The sequence below is a fragment of the Bos grunniens genome, chromosome 28 (genome assembly GCF_055505025.1).
Source record: "Bos grunniens cultivar Pamir isolate PY7600 chromosome 28, Bosgru_T2T1.0, whole genome shotgun sequence".
NCBI lineage: Eukaryota > Metazoa > Chordata > Mammalia > Artiodactyla > Bovidae > Bos > Bos grunniens.
This window is the reverse complement of record NC_141192.1, coordinates 32,707,324-32,733,629: the sequence shown is the minus strand read 5'-3', so window position 1 is coordinate 32,733,629 and position 26,306 is coordinate 32,707,324. Positions and strand designations below refer to the sequence as shown.

The following is a 26,306-nucleotide window of genomic DNA, read 5'->3' as shown; positions in this document are numbered from 1 at the left end:
AATCAGAACCTCCCTGGTGAGACAATGGACATCAGAACTGGTTCTAGTCCCCCATTCCCGCCTATGGGATTGCCAGAAATTTCCAGTGGTTCTTAGTCTTAGCAAACGGGGAAAAGACACCATGTAAGTTCTTAAACTTTAATTAACAAAAAGAGGAAAAGAGAAAGTATAAGTTCCTAAGCTTTAATGAACAGCCTGGAAAATGCTTGGGAAGATATACGTTCTGTGTGCCAGAACCTGAGAGTGAGACAGGTGTGGGGGTGGGGGTGATCTGGGGTGCACAGCGTGGTGGTGGGAGTCCGAGTGGAGGGAAAGAGGTTATGGAGTTTCTTCCTCAAGTTTTTCTGCCCCTCAAACAGTCAAAGACACTGATACATTGAAACAGGGAAAGACCCAGAAGCTGGGGGGCTGGTCATGAGTGGGCTTTCTCCTTGCCTCCTCCCCCATCCTGCCCTTCCAGCATTACCCGTGGCACATCCACTGCTGTCTCTTTTTTTTCTTTCTGTGAAGGAGAAAGGATGGAATCAGGGCTCCATTCCGCCACCTCTTAGCCATGACATGGGCTCAAGGTTACCGTGTACTCTGTGCTGTGAGCACATGCTTTGCCACTGGGTTGAGCCGCCTCATCAGATTGGCACCTGCAGGGGATCTTTACAGGAGACCACACGTGTGACTCCACAGAGCCTTGGGAAGTCTCACCTGGGACCCTCTTGAATCTGCTTCTGCAGCCTCCTATCCCCTGTACCTATATGAGCAGGAAAGACTGTGAACTTGGAGGTGACAGAAACCCCCAGTCTCAACGTCTCAACACTATTCATTTGTCTCCTGCTCCTGGCCGCCCCCCACCCTTGGTAGCCACTCCCCACCTGACTGTGTGCACAGGAGGGGCCCAGAGCTCTGAGGAGTCAGGCCTGTAGGGCCCTGGGCTCTTTGCCCGTGTCCACAGGCTGGAATCCCATCACAGGGTCCTTCTCTCTGCAAGAGAAGCCGCTGTGCAGAGGAGAGCATGGTGGTTAAGTGGGATGCACACTGGGGCACCTGTGCAGACTCCTGGGGTCCCCTCTGGACTTGTGCCCCTGCCTCTTCCAGGGTGGTCTTTCCTGCAGAGATGGGGAAAGAATGGGGTGGTAAACAATTAAAATTCACTTCTTTTGAGGTATGAAATTCACATAACAAAATTAAAGTGAACAATTCAGTGAGATTTAGTACATTCAAAGCATTGCATATTCATCACCCCTGTGTAGTTCCAGAACATTATTGTCAACCCCCCAAAGGAAACCCCATACCCATGAGGCAGTACACCTAGGTCCCCCACACTAGCCCCTGGTGAATGCCACTCTGCACCTATCTCTATGGACTTGTCTATTTTGGATATTTAATATCAATTGACCTTTGGTTTGTATCAGGTTCCTTTTACTTGGTTGGAGGTATATCCACATTGTAGCATGTATTGGTATTTCATTCCTTTTTAAGGGTAATATTCCATTGAATGTATTGGGCTGGCCAGGAAGTTTGTTTGGGTCTATGAACTTTTGGGCCAATGCAACATTATCACATTTATTTATTCATTCATCTCTTGGTGGACATTTGGGTTGTTTACATCTTTTGACTTCCGTGAATAATGCTGCTGTGAACATTTATGTGTGAGTATCTGTTTGAATCCCTGTTTTCAGTTCTCTTAGGTGTTTACTTTGGAGTAGAATTGCTGGGTCATGCGATAATTTTAACTTTTCTTTTTTGAGGAACTGCCAAGCTATTTTCTGGTAACAACTGAAACATTTGACAATTTTAGTAGCTGTGTGTGAGGGTTCTAGTTTTACCACATCCTCACCAACACTTGTTACTTTCTGTTTATACTTTTAAATTGTATCCATCTTCTTGGATACACAGCAGTGTCCTTACCTATGGTTTTGATTTGCTTTTTCTTAATTATCAGTGATGCTGAGAGTCTTTTCACTAGCTTCTTGGCCATTTGTATCTTTTTTGGAGAAGTAACTATTGTGCCCCTGTTTTAATTGGGTGGACCTCCTTTTGTTGTTGAGTTTACTTTGCTTTATCAGATTTCCACCAGGTGTTGCCAAGAAGCAGTTTTTGGCCAGAGACATTTCAGTGTCTGAACCCCAGGTCCCTTTTGAAGAGGACATGGGTTCATCCAGTGTCCTTCTGTGGGGTTGAGTCACTGGGACCCTAAGGATAGTCTCAGAAGACACAGACCCTAAAGCCACTTTGAGCTCAAATGTCCCAGAAGCAATGGTGTCCCTGCTTATATGTGAGATGCCAGTGGCCAAGGACCCTCATGGCAGAAAGTGAAGAGGAACTAAAAAAAAAAGCCTCTTGATGAAAGTGAAAGAGGAGAGTGAAAAAGTTGGCTTAAAGCTCAACATTCAGAAAACAAAGATCATGGCATCTGGTCCCATCACTCCATGGGAAATAGATGGGGAAACAGTGGAAACAGTGGCAGACTTTATTTTTGGGGCTCCAAAATCACTGCAGATGGTGACTGCAGCCATGAAATTAAAAGACACTTACTCCGTGGAAGGATAGTTATAACTAACCTAGATAGCGTATTAAAAAGCAGAGACATTACTTTGTCAAGAAAGGTCCATCTAGTCAGGGCTATGGTTTTTCCAGTGGTCATGTATGGATGTGAGAGTTGGACTGTGAAGAAAGCTGAGCCCCGAAGAATTGATGGTTTTGAACTGTGGTGTTGGAGAAGACTCTTGAGAGTTCCCTTGGACTGCAAGGAGATCCAACCAGTCCATTCTAAAGGAGATCAGTCCTGGGTGTTCTTTGGAAGAACTGATGCTAAAGCTGAAACTCCAATTCTTCAGCCATCTCATGCAAAGAGTTGACTCATTGGAAAAGACTGATGGTGGGAGGGATTGGGGACATGAGGAGAAGGGGACGACAGAGGATGAGATGGCTTGATGGCATCACCGACTCGATGCACATGAGTTTGGGTGAACTCCGGGAGTTGGTGATGGACAGGGAGACCTGGCGTGCTGCAATTCATGGGGTCGCAGAGAGTCGGACACGACTGAGCGACTGAACTGAACTGAAGGACCATCCTGTAGAAGCTCTGGGGCTGGGGAGGAAGGTGGGGGGTTCTGGGGACCAGTGACCTACCCAGCCCACTTGACAAGGCAGGACTGAGCAATAGAAGAACCCAGGGCTGTCTTGTCTTACTAAACCTCAATCCAGACTCTAAAAATAACCAGGCAGATCTGGGGTAAGTTGATTACCGTAATTGCAGCTGTGTGATGTCGTGCCGCCAGTCCCTTGAAGCTGTTTCCTGGGACAGCAGAATGTACCAAAGCAGTGCGCCCCACGCCTCGCACCCAGAAGCTGCATGAGCGCTGGGACCCTGCTCAGGGTGGGACGGCCTTGACCGGGGTTAGCAGGAAGCCTTTGTGGGCCCAGGGAGGTCTCATTCAGCAGTCAGGGAGGAGGCGGCTCCTTGCCAGGCTGTCCTGTGGATGCTTCTGGGACTTTGTATGCTTCCCTTCTTCTTCCTCTTCCCACACAGGATCTGGGAGATTTTTGCTCTTTATTCAGACTCCTGGTTATTTATTGCAGGTTGGCAAGTGCTTGATTTGGAAATGAAGGGTAAGTCTGGAAAGGAGGAAGCCAGTTGGAGACATGGTCTTCCTGACCTTCCAGAGTCTCAGCATCCTCTCTCCCTACCTCTGGGACCTTCCTGGTTTTCCAGGAGGTCCTGGCTGGGGGAGCACTGAGCTCTGTAATAGGACTGGGTATAAGGGAGAACTAGGGTGTAAAGACCCCAGTATGGGGCAGAAACACACCTCCTCCCAGCAGCCTGGCTCGCCCTCGTCCCAGAACGTATCTGCTGGTGGTCAGCCCCTGCGTGATCCCTTCACAGGCTGAGGCTGGGGCCCCAGCCTGTGACCCAGCAGACACTGACCAGGACCCCAGTGCATTCCCTCTTGCCTGTCCCTCTGCCTTGCTCTTGCTTGGGACCGTCCTCCTTGAATCATTGCATCTCATTTGCCTCAGTGGCAGACCTGGGTCCAGTGCCCTCTCCTTGACCTTGTGATGAAGGTCAAAAGAGCACAGGGACCATACCCAGGTTAGACTGAGTTCCCCCAATGAGAGGATCTTCCTTTGGCAATTCCCCCTCCCAAGACTCTCAAGGGAGGTGCCAAGAGACCCCGAGACTCCAAGGCTTCCTCCTGGGAAGCTGCCCCTAGGACTCTGGACACTGGGCTGAATGAATCCTGTCGGTCTCACTCCAAGGGTCAGAATGTTAGTCTGCTTTTATTTTTTTATCTGTTTTGTTCTTTGAATAAATGCTGCTGATGACAAGTCGTCTTTAATAAACCATGTGTTCTTTGTTTAAAAAAAAAAAAAGAAAGAAAGAAAGGCGGAGAAGTGGCTCTGGCTCCCAGCAGTAGGCGCTTGGTCCCAGCAGCCCTTCCAGGGAGGGTCCCTGTCCTGTTCACAGCTGGGAACAGACGCAGAGAGGCTGAGCACTGAGCCAGCATGTGGCAAGGCAGAGAAGGAGCGTGGCCTGGGCCTCTGCACTTGTCTCTCTGCTTCCATGAGTCATGCTGAAATCTCTCCTTTGTATCTAGACTCACTTCTCAAGGTGAAATGTGTGTGTGTGTGTGTGTGTGTACACATGCATGTGCACACACACATGCTCAGTTGTATCCTACTCTTTGCGACCACATGGACTCTAGCCTGCCAGGCTCCTCTCTCCATGGGACTCGCCAGGCAAGAATACTGGAGTGGGTTGCTATTTCCTCCTCCAGGGGATCTTCCCGACCTGGGGATCAAACTGGCAATAGTAGCATCTAAGAGTGGCAGAGAGAAGGACCCCTCAAGGCTCACTCCTGTGTCCAGGGGCCATGGGCGCATCAAGTGCCCAGCATCCCCAGGTGCCTGCACATTCAGCAACCTTGACCATGTCCATCCCTGTTGGACAGCGCTGGCTGAGCAAACTCCCACCTGGTCGCGCCTTCCTGGGCCTTTGCTCTGTTTCACTGAGATATGAAAGAGCAAATTTCCATGAGGAGACTTTTAGGGGCACCTGCCTTTTCGAGGAGGCTGAAGAAGGCTATGGAGGATTATTTAGGTTGCATTTTTCACCTGGTCAGCAAGCAGGTGGATGGGTGGCCTGGAGTCCCAGGTCATGGTTCCCTGGCTTTTCTGCATGTGTGTGCACAGCCGTCACTGAGCAGAGGAGCCTGGTGGCCACGCACACTTAAGTCCTGGCTCACTCACTCTGTATGGCCTTGGGCAAGGTAGCCTCTCTCTGCCTTGGTTTCCCTGCTCTAAGACAGGAACCAGAAATTGTCCTTACCTCTGGCAGTTGCCATGTCCATTAGTAGGGTGAAGCACTTGAAGCATTTGGAATAGAGCCTGTCAGGAAGATGCGTTGGCTTGCCAAACTGTTCGTTTGGGTTTTTCTGTAATATGGTGTATAAAAACTCGAACGAACTTTTTGGCCAGCCCAATAGAAGTTTCACCCGTGCTTAGGCAAATCCAACTCTTTGCAACCCCATAGACTGTAGCCCACCAGGCTCCTCTGTCCATGGGATTCTCCAGGCAAGAATACTGGAGTGGGTTGCCATTTCCTCCTCCAGGGGATCTTCCCAACCCAGGGATCGAACCCGTGTCTCGTGTGTCTCCTGCATTGCAGGCAGATTCTTTACCTGATGAGCCTTTGGGGAAGCCCTTGCTGGTTAATGTTAAACCTGGGCTGGGCGAGAACGATGCTGGGGGGAGGGCCAGAAACGGGCAGGACCGTGGCTATTCAAGGAGATCCAGCAAGGTGACGGATTTGTTGAGATCTGAGTCATAGTGCCCTTCTGGGTGTGAGGGGGACAGAGTCAAAGCGGGGATGTCATGACCTGTCGCCCCCACCCCAGGCCAGGGCTGACACACCTGCTGTTGGCTGGGGCCACAGAGCACAGGAACCCCAGAGCCAAGGGAGCCTGGTGACCTGCACACAGTCATCAGCAGACCACTTGGGTGGCCAGTCTTTTTCCAACCAGGCCTTGCCCTGGGTAAAGAAATTAATTGTAACCTAATTGGCTGTTTCCTTTGCATAGAAGCCGGAAGGAACTGCCAGTGAGGCTGGTGATTAACTCAGCGGCAGCTGGGAAATCACATTTGGGCAGGAGTGTCCATCATCTGAGCGAGGCTGTTGCAGCTGGTCCGGGCGGGTGGGGACGTGGGTGGTGGCCGCGGGCGCTTGCTGGGTGCAGCCTGGTCCCCAGGCCTCTGGGAGCAGAAGGTGGGGGCTTGGGCTCAAGGGAGGAGTTTGGGCTGCTGGCTCCATGCATCTGGGCTGCAGACCTCGTGTGCACACCTCACTACCCCAAACTTCAGCCACAGCCTGACCCCTTCCCTCCCATCAGCGGAGGACTATGTGGATGGCATGGTGAAGGAGGGGGTTGTCAGGAGACCTAGGCCAGGTCGCAGTTCCATTCTGAGAGCAAGAGGTGAATTCTCTTTCCCAGAACTGGGAAACAGACGGGGAGAGTGAGGTCTGCAGTGAGAGCTTGGGCAAGGCGGGCAAGTCAGAGCTTTTCACGTGTGGAGGAAGGTGCCCGTGCGTACAGGTCTGTGGTGCCTCTGAGGCAAGGCCTGCTCCTCGGGTCTCTCCCCCTCTCTCCACCTGCTCTTCCAGGTCCCCAGCCACCCTGTCCAGGCAGGGCCCAGGCAGACAGGTGTGTGGGGAGACACAGTGCCCCTGCATGGGGTCGCCTGTCCTGCCCACCGTGGATCACACAGTGAGGCCCAGTCTGAAGGGATGATGGAGGGAAGGCCTGCAGAGCTGGGCTGTGTGTGAAGCCCCTGACCAGACAGGCAGGCAGGAGCCTGGGCTCTGCGCTAGACAGAATCCTCAGGAGCGTGGAGAGCCCCGGGCACCCAGGGTGTGCCAGGGTGACTGCTCACTCCTCCTTGTGTGCCAGGCCATCCAGCTGGCCCTTGTTGGTTGCTCAGGCCAGACCCGGAAGGCCACTCAGCCTTGTGGCCACAGTGGCACACAAGCTGCCCACTGAGGGCTGCTGGCAGCATTTGGGAAGAGGGAATTTAAGACTGGAATTGAGGCTGCCCTCGTGGTGACTAGTGTCCTCACAGGGCACCAGGTAAAGTAGCCAGCCCTGGCTTTTATTCACCACCCACGTATGCACTTAGCTGTCCAGCTTTGGGAACGCCTGCACAGGCCAGAGTTTTCTTGATGATTTTGTAGACAGAAGCTTCAGTTCCCAGCATCAGGACTGGGACAAGCTGTCATATTCCCCGCATGGAGGCAGTGGCTTGTGAGCGCTAAGCTGAGCCCAGGACCCGTGAACAGAGGTGGCTGGCTCTCAAAGTGAGGTGTCCGTGAACCATCAAATTACTGAAGCCAACCCAGGCCTTCCCTTCTCGCCTGCTCTGTGCCGGGCGTCAGGCAAGGTTCTGGGAATGCAGCAGTGAGCAGGACAGGCCCAGGGCTGGCCTGGTGAGTCTTTCCAGTCCAGCTTTCTTCCCACATCTTATGTGGGTCAAATCTGGCAAAGTTGCTTCATTTGGAAGCCTCTGGATGCCTGGCAGAGTGAAGATGGTGATGATGGTTGGACGGTGGAGTGATGGTGGCTGGTGATGCTGTAGGCATGGTCAGCAGTGGTGCTGAAGGTGGTAGGTGAAGGTGTGAGGTGACAGTTGTGGGGAGGGTGGTAATGGTGTCAGTGGTTAGGGTGTGGGGATGATAATATAGTGGGGGGCTGAGTTCAGGGGAAGTTAGTGATGGTGGTGGTGATGCTGTGTAGGTGGGGGGTGAAGGTGATGGTGGATGTGGGGACAATAGTGGTCACGGTGTAGCTGGGGTGGTGATTGGGGTTGTGTAATGGTGGTGATGGTGGTGATGGTTTTATGGCCACACACAGGAGGAACGGAGCATCCCACCAGTCCCACTTACGGCCACAGTGGGGCTAGCCTGCGGGGCTCGCTCTGCGCTCATAGGCACAGGCTCTCCTGATCTGTGCTTTTCTCCTAAAAAGCAGAAATTACATTACAATCCCTTGCAAAACTAGCCTCCACCTGCGACAAAACATGGAGATTGTAGGGTGTGTGGAGCGTCCTACAGGGTGACCCTGCTTGTGAGTGCACGCACGTGTGTGTGTGTGTGTGCACACGTGTGCCGTTCTGCCTAACGTCTCCCTGTTGGCAGTGTTCCTCAGTTACCGGGTCGTCATTTCCTGAGCCGTGGTCAGTGATTTCGTTCTTCGCTGTCCTCAGGGCTTGTTTGCTCAATGCCAACTCTGGTCTCACCCAGGCAGGTTGTGCACTAGAGGGCGCTGTGTGCCCCACGCGAGCCTCATGAGCATTTTGCCCAGGGCAGGGGGCATCCGCGAGGCTGCATTGGGCTCATCCTGCCACTGGCCACCCAGCTGTGGCTCCCAGTGCCTGTCAGACCAAGCCAGGGGTCTGGGCCAAGGTGATCTCACCCACCTCTCTGATCCCCTACCCCCTCTCCTGTCCCAAATTCTCACTGTTTTCCAAATTTGCCCAGCCGTTACCCTCCCGCCCACTCCCTGCCACTCTGTCCATGAAACCATTTACATATTAGTTTGTTCCTTCCTAGATCATTTGTTGTTTCGCTCACTAGCTTGTTCCTTCAGACAGTTCTTTCAGGCAGATGGTGACCTGATCTGACTGACCCTGGCTGCTCTGGGGCAAGGCGCCTCTGGGGTCAAGAGTGGTCTCAAGGAGGGACTTCCCTGGTGGTCTGGTGACTAAGACTCTGTGCTCCCGAAGCAGGAGGCCTGGCTTCAGTCCTGGTCGGGGAACTTAAATCTTGCATGCCACAGCTAAGATCCAGTACAGCCAAAAAAAAAAAAGAGTGGGCTCAGGGAGGCTAAGTGGTCCCTAAGCTGAGCTGAGATGAGGGAGAGGGTGGAGCGAGTTGGTAGGGATGTCTCTGGTCCTCGGGAGGAGGTCAGGGCTGGTGAGCGTGGCAGTTCTTGGCCCAGAGGCAGCCGTTCAAGCTGTGGGACTGGCTGCCCTGTGCTAAGGAGACTCTGGAGAGAACACCTAGAAGATAAGCTGAGACGGAGGAAACCCACATGGGGGCGAGCAGGCTGGCTCATCAGAGTGAAATAGGAGAGCTCCGAACACAGGAGGTCCTGAAGCAACCAGAGGGAAGAGAGAACGAAGAAGGGACCATTAGAGCGAGTACAGAGCGCTCAGAAGCAGGGCAGCGGAATCGTGCTTTTGAAGGACAGAATAACTGACCTGTAGAAGTCTCAGGGCTTCCCAAGTGGGCTTCCCAGTTGGTGCAGTTGCTGAAGGATCTGCCTGCCAGTGCAGGAGATGCAAGTTCAGTCCCTGGGTCGGGAAGATCCCCCTGGAGGAGAAAATGGCAACTCACTCCAGATATTCTTGCCTGGAAAATTCCATGGACAGAGGAGCCTGGCAGGCTACAGTCCATGGGGTCCCAAAAGAGTTGGACATGACTGAGCACTCTTGCACACACAGAATTCTCTGCCCAGAAGTGCCTTTCAAGAATGAGGTAAAAGTGATTTAAAAAGAAGGGCAAGGAAAACACAGACCCAGATTCATGTTTGCTGTGAGTGGATGAGGTGGAAGGGGGGGTGTGAGGGGGCAGCACCGTTGCTAAATGTCCAGTTAAGTTGTCCGTGGGATCGTGAGTGTCTGTTGCAGAATACTATTTTGACATAAATGTTCTGCAAAATATACTGTTTGTACATATCAAATATTCAACTAGAATAAAGAGAAAACGTGAACAGGATATGAGAGGAGGGGCGTGGGGTGGACGAGGAGAGGGTAATGGTGCCAAAAGTTGTTGTCTGGGCGGTGGGGCTGGGGGGACCCCCCACAGGGACAGCTGGCCCTCAGGGAGAGGGGCCGTCCCTGGGGAGGAGTCCATGAGGCCTGCTTCCTGTTTGCAGCGAAGATGATGGCATTAGGAAACCGTCTGTTAAGGAGATTGTGCTGGGCCATAATAAAGCTGTCATCTGCAGGATCTGGTGCTCGTCACAGGCAGGAGCAGGGCTGCCCGGTGAGTGGATTTTGTGGGAAGGTACTGCCTTGCACACAGATGTGGGTACTATGGTCACCCCACTCCATTCTTAGATCAGACTATCTCGTCGTGTGTTTTTTTCTTGAGAGCCCCAAATTGTGGCTTTTACATTGCAGTCCTAGGACATTCGTTGTCCGGGGCCTTGTGTAGGATGACTACAGTGACTGCCACTCACTCTGATTAGTCAAGGGTGCCCAGTTAGGACGGAGAAGGCAATGGCACCCCACTCCAGTACTCTTGCCTGGAAAATCCCATGGATGGAGGAGCCTGGCAGGCTGCAGTCCATGGGGTCTCGAAGAGTCGGACACGGCTGAGCGACTTCACTTTCACTTTTCACTTCCTGCATTGGAGAAGGAAATGGCAACCCACTCCAGTGTTCTTGCCTGGAGAATCCCAGGGATGGGGGAGCCTGGTGGCTGCCATCTATGGGGTCACACAGAGTCAGACACAACTGAAGTGACTTAGCAGTAGCAGCAGCAGCCCAGTTAGGAAGCACCTGCCTGGATCTGGGCTGGTATGGTCAGACTGGCAGCACATCCTCTGTTGAGGGTAGCAAGGAGTTGGAAGGAACCTCAGGGAAGCTGTGCATGGCCTCTCATGGCCAGGGCTGACCAGGGGGCACTGGTGAGGTGAGCCTGCAGTCAGGGCTGGTAGGCTCGGTATGTCTTACTAAATGAGCAAGAGGATGGGGGAGGTGGGAGTGGGTCTGCAACAGTGTGAGAGAACGTGCATGTGAGATGCTAAGTGTAAGAGAGATGTGTGTATCAGTCTGGGTCCAATCCAGAGACACCCACACAACGACTGGACCAGACAAGGTTAACATAAGAGTTGATTGGCAGTGATGAGTGTAGGAAAGCTCTGTGGACCACCTGGAGGCAGAGGGCGGGAACTCGGGGAAGGGGCTCCCTTCCCAGAGTAGGGTCACAGCTCACTGCATGTTGAGAAGTTCGCTGGGTTGCAGGGGCCAGGACTGGTCTGCAGCCTTGGGGCCAGCGGGAGGTGACCCTCCAGTACACGGGAGAGCTGAGGCTGGTGTGCAGAGGCTGTCAATGAGTGCATCTGGGGGCTGTGGGACATGATCACAGGGCAAGGGCGTGGGCTACACTAGCACCAAGGGGCTGCGTGCATTTGGCGTGGACTGAGGAGGAGCATGCAGGATGTCCCCACACCCTGAGCTGCAGAAGTGAGGGATGACAACCAGAAACGCTAGTCCACCTGCATGGTCCTCTACCGCACAGGAGGGGGCTCACAGCATCTGTGTAGGTCTGAGAATGTGTGCGAGTGTGACCGGTGTGGGTAGGAGTGCACGTGTGAGTGTTCACATGGGGCTGAGCTTGTGGATGGTTGAATGAGTGAAAGTGAAGTAGAGACTTGGGCCTGCTTCTCTCTGCATACAAATGTGAGTAAATGACACATCCAGCCAGGTGTGGAACATTGAAGACTGCCTTTCCAGGATACCAAAAGGCTGATGACTGCGTGCGCTGAATGAGACCATCCGTGCCTGATGGCTCTGCTTGTAAAGATGCTGGAGGAGGCCCTGCTTGGAGCAGGACAGCCCGTTGTCCTCACTGACCATTAGCTGCACATCTTCTCCGGCAGGGGTGGGAGCGATGGGATCTTGGGCCACGTGCCTGTCTCTCTCTCCTGTTGCATACTTGTGCATACACACTCACGCACATACACACTCATGCACATACACACACAGGCCATGAAGGGGGCCTGGGGTCTCTGCAAATGCGAGCAGCAGCCTGGGCCTTTGGCAGGTATGTCATGAGCAGTGTGGGTCCCCTCCCCGCTCCTGTGAGAGCAAAGCCCAGCTCCTCACTCCCTGGTGTGATGCCAGAGCAACTTGAGGGGCCAGAACCCCAGGTGGTGCTGGCCACACCTGTCGAGGCAGAAACGTGAGACTAAGTGTGGGGGGAGGACCCTGTCACCCAGCAGCATTCATGGGTAGAAGGCGTGGGTGGGACAGGTTTTGCAAGTCCTGCTGTGTCGACCTGCCCCAAGTTCCAGGGGAGACTCTCATCAGAGGTTGGTCAAGAAGCCCTTCCTGGCAAAACGGTGCCAGCAGGGAGGGGTGGTCAGCTGGCGGGGCCTGGGGCTTCCCAGAGGGGATGGCGTTTGCCCTGGTCCTGAGTCCCATCGCTGCTTTGTTAGTCATCGTACCAAACCCCAAGATGCCCAACCTCCAGCTGTTTGGTCCTGGGAAGGCTTCTCACCTCCCAGCCTCTGTGTTCTTACCTGTTTACTGGGGCAGTGAAGGGGTTTGCCCAATGATTATAAATCGGAAGTGAGAACTTCATACTGTGTGTACCTGTGCAAAGGTGAGGTCTGTCTGCACCTGCCCCAGCTCCTTCTCTCCCTAGCCTGCCCTTCTCTTGTTCACAGTCAGAGAAAGCGAGGCCCAGAGGAGGCCAGAACTCTACAAAGGCTGCACAGCCCAGGAAACTGGACACCTCTGATGGCCCATTCCGGACTCTTCTCCTTCACCCCCTGGGGTTGGCCCCATCATTTGTGGGGCCCAGCATGGCATGCGGATTGTTCTAGAATTATGAATTATTTTAGGACAATGACAGGAAAGCATTAAACCAAGCATGGGGACCTGTGGTCTCCCCAGGCTACACCCACCTGAGGCCAGCCCTGCCTGCACCCACACCCTCATTCCCTGACTTGGACCATGTGTTTTTCCATCTAAAAGTGTCTGTGACAAGGAGGAGCATTAAGGCGGCCATGCCCTGAGCAGGGACCACCTGGGAAGCATTTTAAGTGCATTTAAGACTGTTTCTGTTCACAATCAACGCCCAACCCACAAATCCCTTTTGGCAGCAACAGACCAGGCCTCACATGGATCCCGTAGGACCTGGCTCAGAGATGAGAGCAGGCAGTGCTGTCATCCCGCACGTGAGGTCTGTGTGGTGGGGACTCGACCAGCTCGGAGGTGGGGGCTGCCTGGAGCTCAGGCACCTCCCAGCCCCCCGACCATTGAAAGTACATGTGCTCAAGGGGGCCCAAAGGGAGGAGCCCCATCTGGATCTGCTCCTCGCTACCTGGCAGGTGGAGTGAGCATCTCACCCCCTTAGAAGACCCATCTGCAAGGTCCCCCAGCCACGTGTGGCTCCCAGGGCTGCCGGTTCTTGCACAGCTGACCAAGGCCACAGGGGTTATATCCTGAGAGAATAAGGAGGCAGAAGTCATGATACTCCTCTGATGTGGGTGCAGGCATCCCACGGTATCCTTCCCAGTACTCCGGGGACCAGATTGCAGACCTCACTTCTCCACAGAGAGCTCTGGCACACCAAGGAGAGCTGGTGGCCAGGCAGGCTGGGAGACACAGGCTGCCCTCTGCTGCGTGCCATCTGGGGGATGCACCCTGGGCTCACCCCCCTCCCCACCAGCCGAGTCTCCTGCAGCTCTGGGGTTGGGGCCCTGCAGGCAGCATCTCAGATTGCTAGTGGTTGGTGCTCACCTTTCTGCCAGGATGAGGAAGAGGCTGGCAGCACCAGCCCCAGCCGAGCCTCCTTTCCATCCAGCATGGTGTCACGAGCCTGGACTGCCACCAGGCCACCACCCTGTCAAGCCACTGGGAAATCTCTCATTCTCTTTATGGCCAGAAAGTCAAGCTTCCCGAGAGACGGTGTGCCCTCAGGGACTGCTTTCTTCTGCAGGCCAGCATCCCTGACTTGCAGTCACCACTCAGGGCTTGGGGTGGGGATGGAGGGTGGGCACAGTAACCGTGGGTTCCAGACTGTGGGACATGGGGTTGAGCAGGCTGGTGAGGTCTGTGCCGCTGGAAAGACGGCCTTTCGAATCCCAATCCCCTGGCTGGCTATGCGTGTGCCCTCGACCATACAAACAGCTTTCTTCCTGTCCTGCCCCGGTGCCTGCTTGCAAAGCAGTGATCCCATCAGCAGCTCCGTCTGGGGCTGCAAGAAAGTGGAGGGTCACATGTGCACGGGGCCTGGCCTCGCGCTGTGTGGGTCCACCTGGCCACGCTCACCCCACTCTGTACCTTTGAGAGGCAGGGTGGGCAGATGCGGCGGGCCAGGTCCTCTGGAGAAGGTGGCAGTGGAGGGAAAAGCAAGCCACTCCTCTTCCTGTCCACGGGGGTGAGCATTATCTTCCCCGCCCCTTCCCCAGCCCCCCACAGCCCACTCCAGAGCTCCCCCAAGACCCTCTGACTTGCAAACTTCATGGAGCGTTGGAGGGAAAGGAAGCCAGGCTGCTGCTTATGAATCAGGCACTTGTCTTGGGGCAGCAGGGCTGGGTCTGGTGTTGACCCCCACTTTGAATCTGCCTTCCCAGATCTGGCCTTACTGGGGCGGGACAGGGGGCTGCTGTGCACTGGGAGCCCTTCTGGTTTCTGTGAGGAGGGAAGACCCAGGGTTATTACTCTACCAGGCAGTGCAGTGGGGTTCCAGTGCATTACAGGTGGGGAGCCTCTCTGCGGCTGCCCCTTCCCTCCCGTTGGCTGAGGAAACACCACAGGGGCACTCCTGCCTTTGTCACAAGAGCAGTGATGAGCAATGCTGTAGGGTCCTCTGTAGAAGTGTATGTACTTTTCAGGAAGTGTGAGCCAGTGGAGTGAATCCTAGCTGTGCAGGAGGATCGATCTGTCAGCTGCGGCCCATCACTCTGCCCAGCTTGCAAAAGGCCTGCTCCGAGCTGGTGCCATTGGCCGCCCTTTCACAGAAGCAGGGACAAGGCCAGTCTTGAGGCCATTTAGGGCTGACACAGTTCTCTGAGCTGCCAGCCATCCCTGCTAGAGTTGGCTGCTGCTGCTGCTGAGTTGCTCAGTCGTGTCCGACTCTGTGCGACCCAAAGACTGCAGCCCACCAGGCTCCGCCGTCCCTGGGATCCTCCGGGCAAGAACACTGGAGTGGGTTGCCGTTTCCTTCTCCAATGCATGAAAGTGAAAAGTGAAAGGGAAGTCGCTCAGTCGTGTCCGACTTTTAGCCACCCCATGGACTGCAGCCCTCTAGACTTCTCCATCCATGGGATTTTCCAGGCAAGAGTACTGGAGTGGGGTGCCATTGCCTTCTCTGAGAGTTGGCTACTAAATCCAAAAGAAATGAGCATCCTGAGTGCATCTGAGAGGAAGCCCATGTCCTTGTGGCCAGTTGGGAGGCTGTGGGACAGGAGGGTGGCATCCAGCCATGTGTGGGCGGCTCCTGTCGTGGTCTCTACCAGTGAGACCCCTGGCAGGGGAAGTCAGGTCTCCGTGCTCCCTCCCCAGAGTTCCTCAGGGTGACTTATTCTGGGGCTCCTGGAACTGCCACCCCCTTGGACGGCAGGCAGCATGATGCTCTGGGTGGATCCCCTCCCTCAAGAGGTGGTGGGGCAGGAAGGCCCCAGTGCAGAGCCCAACTTGGGCACAGTGCCAGCTCCTTGAAGTCCAGCTGCCCTTCCCAACACCTCACCTGAAGAGGCCCAGTGATTCTGGGTCCCACTCCAGGGACAGCACTCCTAGGGAGCAGTTTTCCAAAGGTCTAATAGGTCAGCGCTGTGCCTGCAGCCCCTTCCTTCCATCTCTGTCTTTAGTCCCGGGTGTGCAGGGCCAGACCTTTGACTACTGGCCAGAGCATCTCTCGCCTGCATCCTCTCCCCCTTACTCCTTACCCTCCTTTGTCTTTTCCCTCCTTCCGTCTCTCTCCGTTTCTCTTCCTGTTCCCTCCCTCTCCTGCTGGCTCCGTGGTCCAGGCCTGTCCGGCAGGGCAGCACCCACTCTGGGTGGGCGGAACCCAATCAATGCACACTTCCCTCCAAGTTGGCATTCCCAGCCGGGTTGCCTTTGAAGTCATCCTTGGGAAACCTGGCACAGTGCTGGCAACCTTCCAGTTTTCTTACTGTTTCGCCACTTTGGGATCCAAAAGGTCTTAACCTGTTCTCCTCACCTGACTCCACTCGGCACTTGTTGCCCACACACAAGTGTGTCTTCGAGGACCCAGGCAGCCCCAGGGTGTCTTCCACTGTGCCGAGCGGACCAACCACTCACCCTGGTGGCTGCAAGAGAAGCAGAATGTATGTGGAAACAAATTGATTGAAAAGAGAACTTGTACTTACACACAAGTACAATGTTTCTCATGTTTGTTTTGTGCGGTAGTATTTTTTGTGCTTTGTAGAGAATGTTGGCAGGTTTTCAGTCGTTTTTTTAAGCATTGCCTGCCCATTTATCCATCTTTTTAAAACTTCTTACTATTTAGAAATAACTTTTTATGATGCAAAATGTTGAACCTACACCAAGTCAAGAGAGTAGTAGGCTGAGCAGTCCTTGGGTTCACCCAGCGTGGCCATGGTCAGCACCCCTCTTCCTCATGGCATTTTACAGCTCTCCCACAGCCCCTCAGTGATCAATTTAGGCCACATTTACATAGGCTGAAACGCAGAAATCTTGGCTGTATGTTGTTGACAAATGGATGTGCCTGTGTGACCCCATCAGGATATGAAGCCTGTATGTTTCCCAAAATGTGCCCCCTGCTTTTCTAGTCTGTTGCCCCTCCCACCCCCAGCTGGTTCAGTTCAGTTCAGTCGCTCAGTCATGGCCTACTCTTTGCGACCCCATGAATCGCAGCACGCCAGGCCTCCCTGTCCATCACCAACTCCCAGAGTTCACTCAAACTCATGTCCATCGAGTCGGTGATGCCATCCAGCCATCTCATCCTCTGTCGTCCCCTTCTTCTCCTGCCCCCAATCCCTCCCAGCATCAGGGTCTTTTCCAATGAGTCACCTCTTCACATGAGGTGGTCGAAGTACTGGAGTTTCAGCTTTAGCATCAGTTCTTCCAGTGAACACCCAGGGCTGATTTTCTGTCACCTAAAATCAATCTGGAACAGTGCCATGTGATTCTTTTGTGCTGTTCCTTCTACTTGGCAGGATGTCTAAGAGATGTGTCCAGGCTGTCGTGTGTATCAATAGTTTGTGCCCCGTCCTGACTGCATAGAGTTCCATGGTGTGATGGACCGAGGTTTGTTATCTGATCACCTGCTGGAGCACATCTGGGTTCTTTCCAGTTCTTGGCTCTGTGAATAACCCCAGCATTTGTGAACAAGTCACTTGACGGACATATGTTTTCATTTTTCTCAGAAAAATGGAGTGGAATTTTTCGGTACTATGGTAGAAGCATGTTTGACTTTAGATGAAGATTTTGTTCCTTATAGGGGCTTCCCAGGTGGCACAAGTGGTAAAGAACCCACCTGCCAATGCAGGAGGTGTAAGCGATGCAGGTTCGATCTCTGGGTCAGTAAGATCTCTTAGAGGAGGGTGTGGCAACCCACTCCAGTATTCTTGTCTGGAGAACTCCAAGGACAGAGGAGCCTGGAGGGCTATAGTGCATAGGGTTACAAAGAGTCGGACACAACTGAAGCAACTTAGCACGCATACACGTTGTTACTTATAAAGTACTCTAGTTCATCTTTGGGGACCCCTGCCTGCTCTGCTTGTCTGGCAGCGTCTTGTACACTTGAAAACTCTGGCTCCAGGTGATGTGAGCAGAAGCCTGGGTGAAAGCCGAGTGGCTTACGTGCTTATCTATCTTGGGTAATTGAGGATGATTTTGTAGCTGTTTATGCTTCCTCACTTCCTTCTCTTTGTGTTTTAAAGCAGTGTATTTGCAGCTAGTGTTTAGCTATACAGATAACTGTGTGTTGATGTTCTTAGGACTACAGATGAGAAAGACCTACTTAGATCAGAATTTTAAATTAGTGAGGTTTTCTTTTTTGGCCCACAAGGAAGCTATTGCTAAAATGTGAAGTCAAGCCGCTGGGAAAGCTGATCTGCCTGGGAGGGCTGCTGGGCTCTGCCATCACGGTCACCGTGGTCATCCCTCCCTCCCTCACGTGTTTCCCTGCCTCCCACAGCCCCGCTGGGACTCTACTTCTCCAGGGATGCTTACTGGGAGAAGCTATACGTGGACCAGCCGGCCGGCACGCCCCTGCTCTATGTCCACGCCCTGCAGGACGTGCCGGAGGAGGTGCCCAGCTTCCGCCTGGGCCAGCACCTCTACGGCGCCTACCGCACGCGGCTGCACGAGAACGACTGGGTCCGCATCCAGGAGGACACGGGGCTTCTCTACCTTAACCAGAGTCTGGACCACAGCTCCTGGGAGAAGCTCAACATCCGCAGTAAGGGGGCGGCCCTGACCCCACCCCCACACGCCTCACTGCCCACACCCCGCCCTGCCCTCTCCTTGTCCCTCCTTAGCGCCCATCACACAGCTCCCAGGGAGTGAGATGGTGCTGGCCTGTCTTCTTTGTCCAGCCTGTGAGGGAGCCAGGATGAGCTTGAGGACCACTGATGACCCTCAGGCCTTCTGAGGCTGTTGGCATTTTGGAGAACTTATGTGTAGAACTTGAGGGGCTCTCTCCATGATGGCTCCAAATGTCTTTTCCAGTTGGATTAACAGAGATGTGGGGTTGTGAGAGAAGAGTTAAGAAAGGCTAGAAAAGTCCCAAGATCTTGATTTAGTGGATGATCTGGAACTTGGTGGAGAAGCAGCTGTTTGCACGGAGAACCCACCTTGCCATCAGCAGCAGGCTGCCCTTGGCACCTGGTGAGGACGGGGGCCTGGTGCCAGGGAGGAAAGTGGAGCAGGAGGAAGGCCTGGCCGGCTCCTCAGAGCAGGGGTCCAAGCTGGAGTGAAGCCCACATGTGCCCTGGCACTGGGAGGAGAGTGTTTGTGGAGCAGAGTGCTGCCTTGTGGCACCAAGTGGTGGTCACAACCCCACCTCCTGCTCCATAGACAGGGCCTCCCTGGACCCTCACGCCAGCCCCGAACTCCTGTGAGTGCTGGGAACAGTACTGCCAGAGTGGAATTTGCCGAGGGTCTGAGTTTGATAGGAGGCGTGTTCTGTTCATAATTAGAGAGTGGCCCCATGCACCTGCCAGCTCAAGTCAGGAGAGAAGTCACGGTAATTAGAACAGAGAAAGTTTATATGGAGAATTATTAATCACAGCAGGGGACTGGAGCAACAGAGGACAGGCTAGGAAGAAGCAGAGGACTGATACATATGGGAGGAGCAGATGTGAGGCGGGGACACTTCCCTAGGGCTGAGATAGAAGGCCCAGGAAGAGCCCCTGCCCCAGCTGAGATCCAGACGGGTTGGAGGGGGGTTGCTATAGTGCCTCCATGATGGAACTTGCCAGAAATCCCCTCTCTGGGGAAGTCGGTGTCTATGCAGGGGTGGCATGGTATTCCCTGGGGGTCCAGTGGTTAGGACTCTGCACTTTCATTGTTGAGATCCTGGGGTCAGTCCCTGGTCAGGGAACTAAGATCCCACAAGCAGCAACATGGGCAAAAATAGAATAAGTATTTTATTTTTATTTATTTTTAATTGAGGGATAATTACAATATTGTGTTGGCTTCTGCCATACATCACAATGAATCAGCCACAGGTATACATATGTCCCCTCCCTCTTGAACCTCTCTCCCACCTCCCACCCAATCCCACCCCTGTAGTGTTTTTAAAAGTGAGAAAAGAAAGAAAGTGCTTGGGGCAGTGGGTGAGGGAGGGAAAGGAGGTCGCCTGAGGTGCCAAGAGCCCACCTTGGGGAAGCACTCCGTCTTAGACCCAGGGCTCAGGGCACCTCTCTGAGGAAGGGTATTTGAACTGAGTCTTGGAATAACCAGAGAGGTGGGCCTGTGAGGACAAGGGAGCAGAGCCACAGGGCCCTGAGGCTGCAAGATCCCAAGTCCAGGGCCGTAGGGGGCAAGCAGGAGGTGGGGGCCAGGGCGGGGTGCCCAGCAGAGCCCTGCGGGCCTTGGTGAGGGCTAGGCTTTGCACCGGCCCCAAGCTCCTGCCCTCTCCCCATTCAGGTCCCAGCTGGGCAGGTGTGGCTGATGCCCCAGCGGGGCCTGACTTGTCTCTCTGCAGACGGCGGCTTCCCACTGCTTACCGTCTATCTCCGGGTCTTCCTGTCACCCGCGTCCGTTCGTGAGGGCGAGTGCCAGTGGCCGGGCTGTGCCCGTGTGTACTTCTCCGTCATCAATGCCTCCTTCCCAGCTTGCGGCGCCCTCAAACCCCGGGAGCTCTGCTTCCCCGAGTCAGGCCTGTCCTTCCGCATCCGGGAGAACAGGCCCCCCGGCACCTTCCACCAGTTCCGCCTGCTGCCCGTGCAGTTCCTCTGCCCCAACGTCAGCGTGGCCTACAGGCTCCTGGGAGGTGAGTGCCAGCCGCATGGAGCCTTCCTCGATGCCTGCCGAGTGCCAGGCACAGCGCTGTGGTTCCTCTACATGAGCTGTCCAAGTTGACTCTGCACCACCCCATCACCCATTCATTCAGAGGTCCGTGTGTATCTCATGTATGCAGGCCACAGGCCAGGCATGGTTCTAGGGACCAAGGATGAAACAGTGAACAATTCAGGCCCAAATCCCGCCTGTCTGGACCTTCCACGCCCATAGCAGGTGGAGCCCACAAGGGTGCTAAGGACATTGGGTGGCCTCTGAAGAGACTAGTTGGAGGTAAAGCTGAGAGGGCATAGAGTGGTGGAGACCACTGTCCCAAGTCAGGTGGCTGGAGCAAGGTAAAGGAGGGTGCCCAGCAAGCAGGGCGAGCTCTTTTGAAAGTGCCAAGGGGGAATTGTAGCTGGAAGGGAGGGCAGAGGCTGCTGAGGGCAGAAAAATTCAAGGGAAGGGGCAGGACTTCCTGGTAAGGGGACTAGGGACCCATAGAAGGTATTTGCAGGGGTGGAGGGGAGGGTGTCATTGACAGGATATAACTTCCCTTTAAAAGGTTTGTCTGGCTGATGTGTGAGAAATGATTTGGGGTGAGTGGTTTGGAGGAAGCAGGAAAACAATTAAGAGGCAGGAGAAATCCTTGAGTGAGAGGATGAGGACTGGGGTTGAGGGTGGAAGCCTTTAGGCCACAAGAAGCAGGAAGGCTCCTGGCATGTTTTTGCAGGAAGATCCAGCAAGATTTCCTGGGGAGTTGAATGTGGGGTGTTGAGAGATTCACAAAGGGACAAACCTTGGTTCCAGGATTCCACCTGAGCCACTGTAAGGACAGTGGACCTTGTCACAAGATGGTCCTAACATACGATGGCCCTGGGGAGGCCATATGGATATGGGGTAGGGGAAGGGCACTGGATTCGAGTGGAGATGAGATAAGGCAACTGAGCCGCCATGTGTGAGGTGCCATTAGACAGTTTAAAGGGGACTTAAAGGGGACACTTACTATGCTGGTCGGCTAGGAAATGAAGCCTGGATTCCCACCAGGTTGATGGCACCCACACATGGTCATAATGTTAGACGAAACCTCAGTAGTGTAAGGAAAGTAGTCACTCACATTCCCAGCATCCTTTCATTTATCCTGCAACAAGGATGGATGTCTTTGTACAAAATTGTCCCCAAAGCTTATGCTTTAGTGTGCTGCCTTTTTCACTTAAAAGAAAAATAAAAGCTGTTTTTGTAACCATAATCAATAGAGGGAAACGTGTAATTCACATGTAATATGGGCTTTGATGTGATTTTTCCACCAAGTGGAGTTGACAACCCTCCTGAGGTTGGCTATGGGGTGGTCACTGTTCACCTTCAAGCCTTCAGCTTTTCCCCCTTTCTGGGTCGTTTCTGGAGGACGAATTCCGGGACAGGCTTGGGTTGAAGAGTATGTTGTTATTACTGGTCCTCCCCTCATCACGTTGCAGTGAGTCATTGAACTTTTGGCAGTGTCTGGTGACGAATACACACAGCATCTCATCTTCTGGGGCTTCCCTGGTGGCTCAGCTGATAGAGAATCCGCCTGCAGTGCAGGAGACCTGGGTTCGATCCCTGGGTTGGAAAGACCCCCCCGCCTGGAGAGGGGAACGGCTACCCACTCCAATATTCTGGCCTGGAGAATTCCATGGACTGTATAGTCCATGGGGTCGCAAAGAGTCAGACAAGACTGAGCAACTTTCACTTCACTTCGTCTTCTGGCGAGGAAACTGAAGCACAAAGAGACAAGAACCATCAGCCTCAGGCCACGCAGCCTGCAGGTGTATAGGGCAGGGATCCAAACCAGACAGTCAGAAATATTTGTGTGTTAACATGAAATCACACCACATGTCCCCCATGTTGGTTTTCAAGTGGTGGAATTGTGGCTTTTTTCTCACATTCTCTAAAATGAGCATGTCTTGCTTCCATAGTTAAGGAAATTCCTAACAGTTTTTCGAAAACCAGCAAACGCTAGGAGCTGGATCTCTGGGCTGCAGCCTGACTGGTGCCAGCCCTCGCCATAGAGGAGGCAGGCAGGGTGTGTGAAGGGGTGTGCCTCTCCTAGGTGATCAGGTTGAGGACCTGAGGCAGACCTCCTGGTTCCCTCTCTTCCCTATCAGCACCGGTGCAGGCTGCAGGCACAGTGATGCTCAGAGCAGTGTCTTCACTGCAAACTGTGCTTGGAGGCTGTGCTCCACTGTGGAGCTGAACAGGGGTCACGGCGCAGGGCCAGCATGCACCCCAGCTCTGTCTCCTCTCCTGTGGGCCCCTGAGGAAGGCAGCTCGCCCTCCCCGCAGCTCGGGGTCATCCCGGGGTTGCTGGTCTGCTTGGTGCTCAGGTGAGAGTCTGCCTTTCCGCTGCGATCCGGACAGCCTGGAGGTGAGCACGCGCTGGGCCCTGGACCGCGAGCAGCGGGAGAAGTATGAGCTGGTGGCCGCGTGCACGGTTCGCGTGGGCGCGCGCGAGGAGGAGGTGATGGTGCCCTTCCCCGTGACCGTGTACGACGAGGACGACTCTGCGCCCACCTTCCTCGGGGGCGTCGACAGCGCCAGCGCCGTGGTGGAGTTCAAGCGGAAGGAGGTGCCTATGCGTTTGTCTGGTGCTCGTCTAGTGTCTGTCGTCTCTCTGTTGGACATCTGGGTCCCTCCATTCGTCATTTGTTCCTTGGTCTATTCAGCTGTCCATCTAGCCATCCAGTCATGTGGCTGACCACTCTAGTTATTCGTCTTTCATTTGTCCATCAGTCTGTCTGTCGGGGTTTTGTTGGTTTCCAGGACAGCTGAGGAGGAGAGAGGACCAGCCCCACTGGCACCGAGCTGATCCCTGCCCCGGGAGGAGGGTGAGGGGAGGGGCTGGGGTGCCGGTGGGGTTGGGGGTAGGGGTGCCCAGCCTCTGAGTCATCCGGCAGGGCTCACATCAGAGGGGCGCAACTGTGCTGCTGCACAGGCGGGGCGCGCTGCCCCAAGGAGACGGAGAGGACATCTGCAGGAGGGCTTTCCCTTCTTCGGGCTGTCGGCCCCTCAAGGGAGGGCCAGTGAGTTCAGGGAAGGTACCCCGGAGTGGAGGAAGACAGGCCAGTGGACCTGACAGGGATGTCCCTGCGCCGCCCCGCCCATCGTGTCCCGTCTTCCTCTGGCCCGCGCAGGCGGAGCGTGACTACCACCTGCTGGGCCCTGGGCTCTCCTGCAGCCGGCAGGCTGGCGGGAGCAAGGGGAGGGTCGGAGTCGGATATGCAGTGGTTGCCTGCTTCTCTGGGCACCCCGGGAGCAGGTTTGGTGGATGGATGGGCAGGAGGAAAGCACATGGCGTAGGGAAATGTCTCATGAGCCTTGCAGGGCAACTCCATGGTGACACTGTGGAGCCTGGTCAGTAGTGAGAGCAGAGATGACCTGTGACTTTACTCAGAAAGCCCCTCATGACCCCATCCAGCCTGGGGTACAGAAGAAGCTTTAGGAGAGACACTGGTGGACACTGTGCTTAGGTCCCAGCTCTGTCGTCTGTCACTCCATGACACTGAGCTAACTTATCCACTGTGCGGGGCCCAGCTTCCTCGAAGGAGAGTGGGGGTGACCACTCTGCACTGTGGGGACCTGAATGAGGTCTTCCACAGAGCACCAGGGCGTCTGTTCTAACCAATAATCATGGGAAGTCTGGAGATGCCATCGCACCTGTTGCAAAGGTGAGGTGCAGTGGCCCAGGAAGGGTGACAAGCATACTGGCTGGGGGCCCCTTGCAGCTCGAATCCTGGTCAGTCTGACCCTGAAGCCAGCTCTGACCGCACACACGTGATCGACCTGTGGGGCACGTGCCCTCCTATGGGCTCTGGCTTTCGGGGCCCTGACTGGCCCCCGTATTCTTTGCAGGGCACAGTGGTAGCCACGTTACGTGTCTTCGATGCAGACGTGGTGCCAGCCTCCGGGGAGCTCCTGAGACGGTACACGAACACGCTGCTCTCTGGGGACCCCAAGGCCCTCCGGACCTTCCGAGTGGAGCACGCGCCCAATGAGACCTTGGCCCAGGCCAACGGCAGCTTTGTGAGGGCAACCGTGCATGACTACAGTAAGAGGGGAGCAGTGTGGCCTGACGAGGCCCCCTGGGGAACTGGCAGCCCGCTCTCCGTGGGCAGGGCAGCACCCTGCACACGTAAACACCTATCCTGGCCCTCTCAGCCCAGGTGGCCACCCCTTCCAACCCTCTTCCCAGCCTTTGTCTCTGCTGGGCTCACCTTGGCCACCTTGGTGGGTGTTTACAGGCCGTCCTTTCTCCCTGAACTGCCTCAAGCCCGAGGCCGACCCTGGCAGGACCCAACCACACTACCCTGTGCTGACCACACCAGGGCTCACTGCAACACCTATCTCCCTCTGGCCCCTGGCACCAGCTGTGCCACCTCCTAGGTGCCCAAGTGCTCAGGGATCCTTGACCCCCCACCAGAAACTCTCTGCTGACAGGAATTGATGTCCAGTAGCAGCTCTGTGCCCTCAAATTGGAGGGTTCTGGGATGACTATCCCGTCTGGCTTCTGAAACGTGCCCACCCTCAGGCCTAAGCACCATGTGCCCCCAGGGCTCACCTGCAGGATGGGGTGTCCTCATCAGTTGCCAAACCCCGCCTCCCTCGCCTGCCCTCCTGCCTGTATTTTGTAGGATCACCTTGCAAATATGCCCCTTGTGCTTGCATCTTTGTTTGGGGGCCTGCTTCTGGGGAGCCCAGGATCACTGGTGCCTGTACCCCTTTCTGCCTGGCCTGATCCTGTTTCCCGTCTTCTCCTTCCTCACCAAGCCTCTGATGACCTCTGTTCTGTGCGAGGGAAAATGTCATCCTTGCCCCTGCACACTCACTCTGTGCCATGTGCTCCCAGAGATCCTCGCCTCCTTTGTGCTCCACTAAATGGGGATCTTAGCCTTGGCACATGGTGGCTGCTTAGGAGTGTGGAAGCTCCCGGGTGCTTGAGGCCTGTGGAATCTGAGGGTCCACAGGAGGCTGGTGCTGTTGCAATAAGTGCTCAGGGGCCAGGACAGTCTTCCTAGGATCTTGAAGGTGGTGATGGTGGTGATGGTGGTGGTGGTGGGTCTTTACCTGTGTGTGCTTGCCCCCGACATGCATCTTCCTTATACACAGGCGCACACACACACACACCTCGCTGAGGTTACCTCCCAGCTGAGGAGGGTCTTCTGGGCTCAGCTCAGCACAGTGACTCATGTTTAAAATAGTTCAACCTTAGTGCCTCCTGCCAGGTCTGTTGTTTGTGTACTGTGTGGGTAGAAGTACCTGTTGACACACATATGCCCATGTGTCCAGGGAATGCTTTGCAGGGGAGATGTGCAGCAGCGTGGGGCAGTGGTCTCCACCCTCGGCAGGGCCCCTGCCCATCATCACATGTCTCCACCTGCAGAGCTGGTTCTCAACCGGAGCCTCCCCATCTCGGAGAGCTGGGCTGTGCAGCTGGCCGTGCTGGTCAACGACTCAGACTTCCAGGGCCCAGGGGAGGGTGTCGTCCTCCTCCACTTCAACGTGTCCGTGCTGCCCGTCAGCCTGCGCCTGCCCAGCGCCTACTCCTTCTCCGTGAGCAGGCGGGCCCACCGATTCGCCCAGGTGAGCCCCTGGCCTCTTGCCAACCTAGGGAGGGGAATGGAGGAGCAGGGACCCCCAGGATGGGGGTCACATGGGGGACATATGTGGACACCCCCTCCCTGAGTACAAAGAGTGTCCCTGGGGAGCAACAGGCACAGAGCCAGGGAGGCTAAGGCTGTGGGAGAATGGAGCAGTCGTGAGAGGGGCTGGGGGGCTTTGTGGGCCCCTCTTTGGCCTCTCCCTTCTTGGCATTTTTGCAGTTTTTACTAATGAAAGAGCAGTGCCAGGTAAATCTGTGCCAACTTGAAAAGACGTTCCTGAGGGTGAATGAAGTGGGAAAAAGTACTTTGCAGAAGTATTGGTCTCAGGTGGCTCCATATGTTCAAAACCAAGTCTTCGTTGCCGGAAATTTCCAAGTGTGCAAACACAGGCATTAGTGGAGACCTCTGCAGGGAAAGCGGAAAAGGCAATGGCACCCCACTCCAGTACTCTTGCCTA

At 54.8% G+C, this 26,306-nt stretch overlaps 1 protein-coding gene across 1 annotated transcript in view; it reads left to right on the top strand.

The window, feature by feature from the left end:
* The window catches only part of RET (ret proto-oncogene), a 54,917-nt gene that overhangs the window by 6,354 nt on the left and 22,257 nt on the right, over window positions 1-26,306 (top strand). The window contains exons 2-6 of the mRNA XM_086382571.1: window positions 17,908-18,171; window positions 19,921-20,208; window positions 22,577-22,818; window positions 24,102-24,297; window positions 25,630-25,829. Coding sequence (XP_086238697.1) covers window positions 17,908-18,171; window positions 19,921-20,208; window positions 22,577-22,818; window positions 24,102-24,297; window positions 25,630-25,829 — 1,190 coding nt within the window. The remainder of the gene's footprint in view (window positions 1-17,907; window positions 18,172-19,920; window positions 20,209-22,576; window positions 22,819-24,101; window positions 24,298-25,629; window positions 25,830-26,306) is intronic.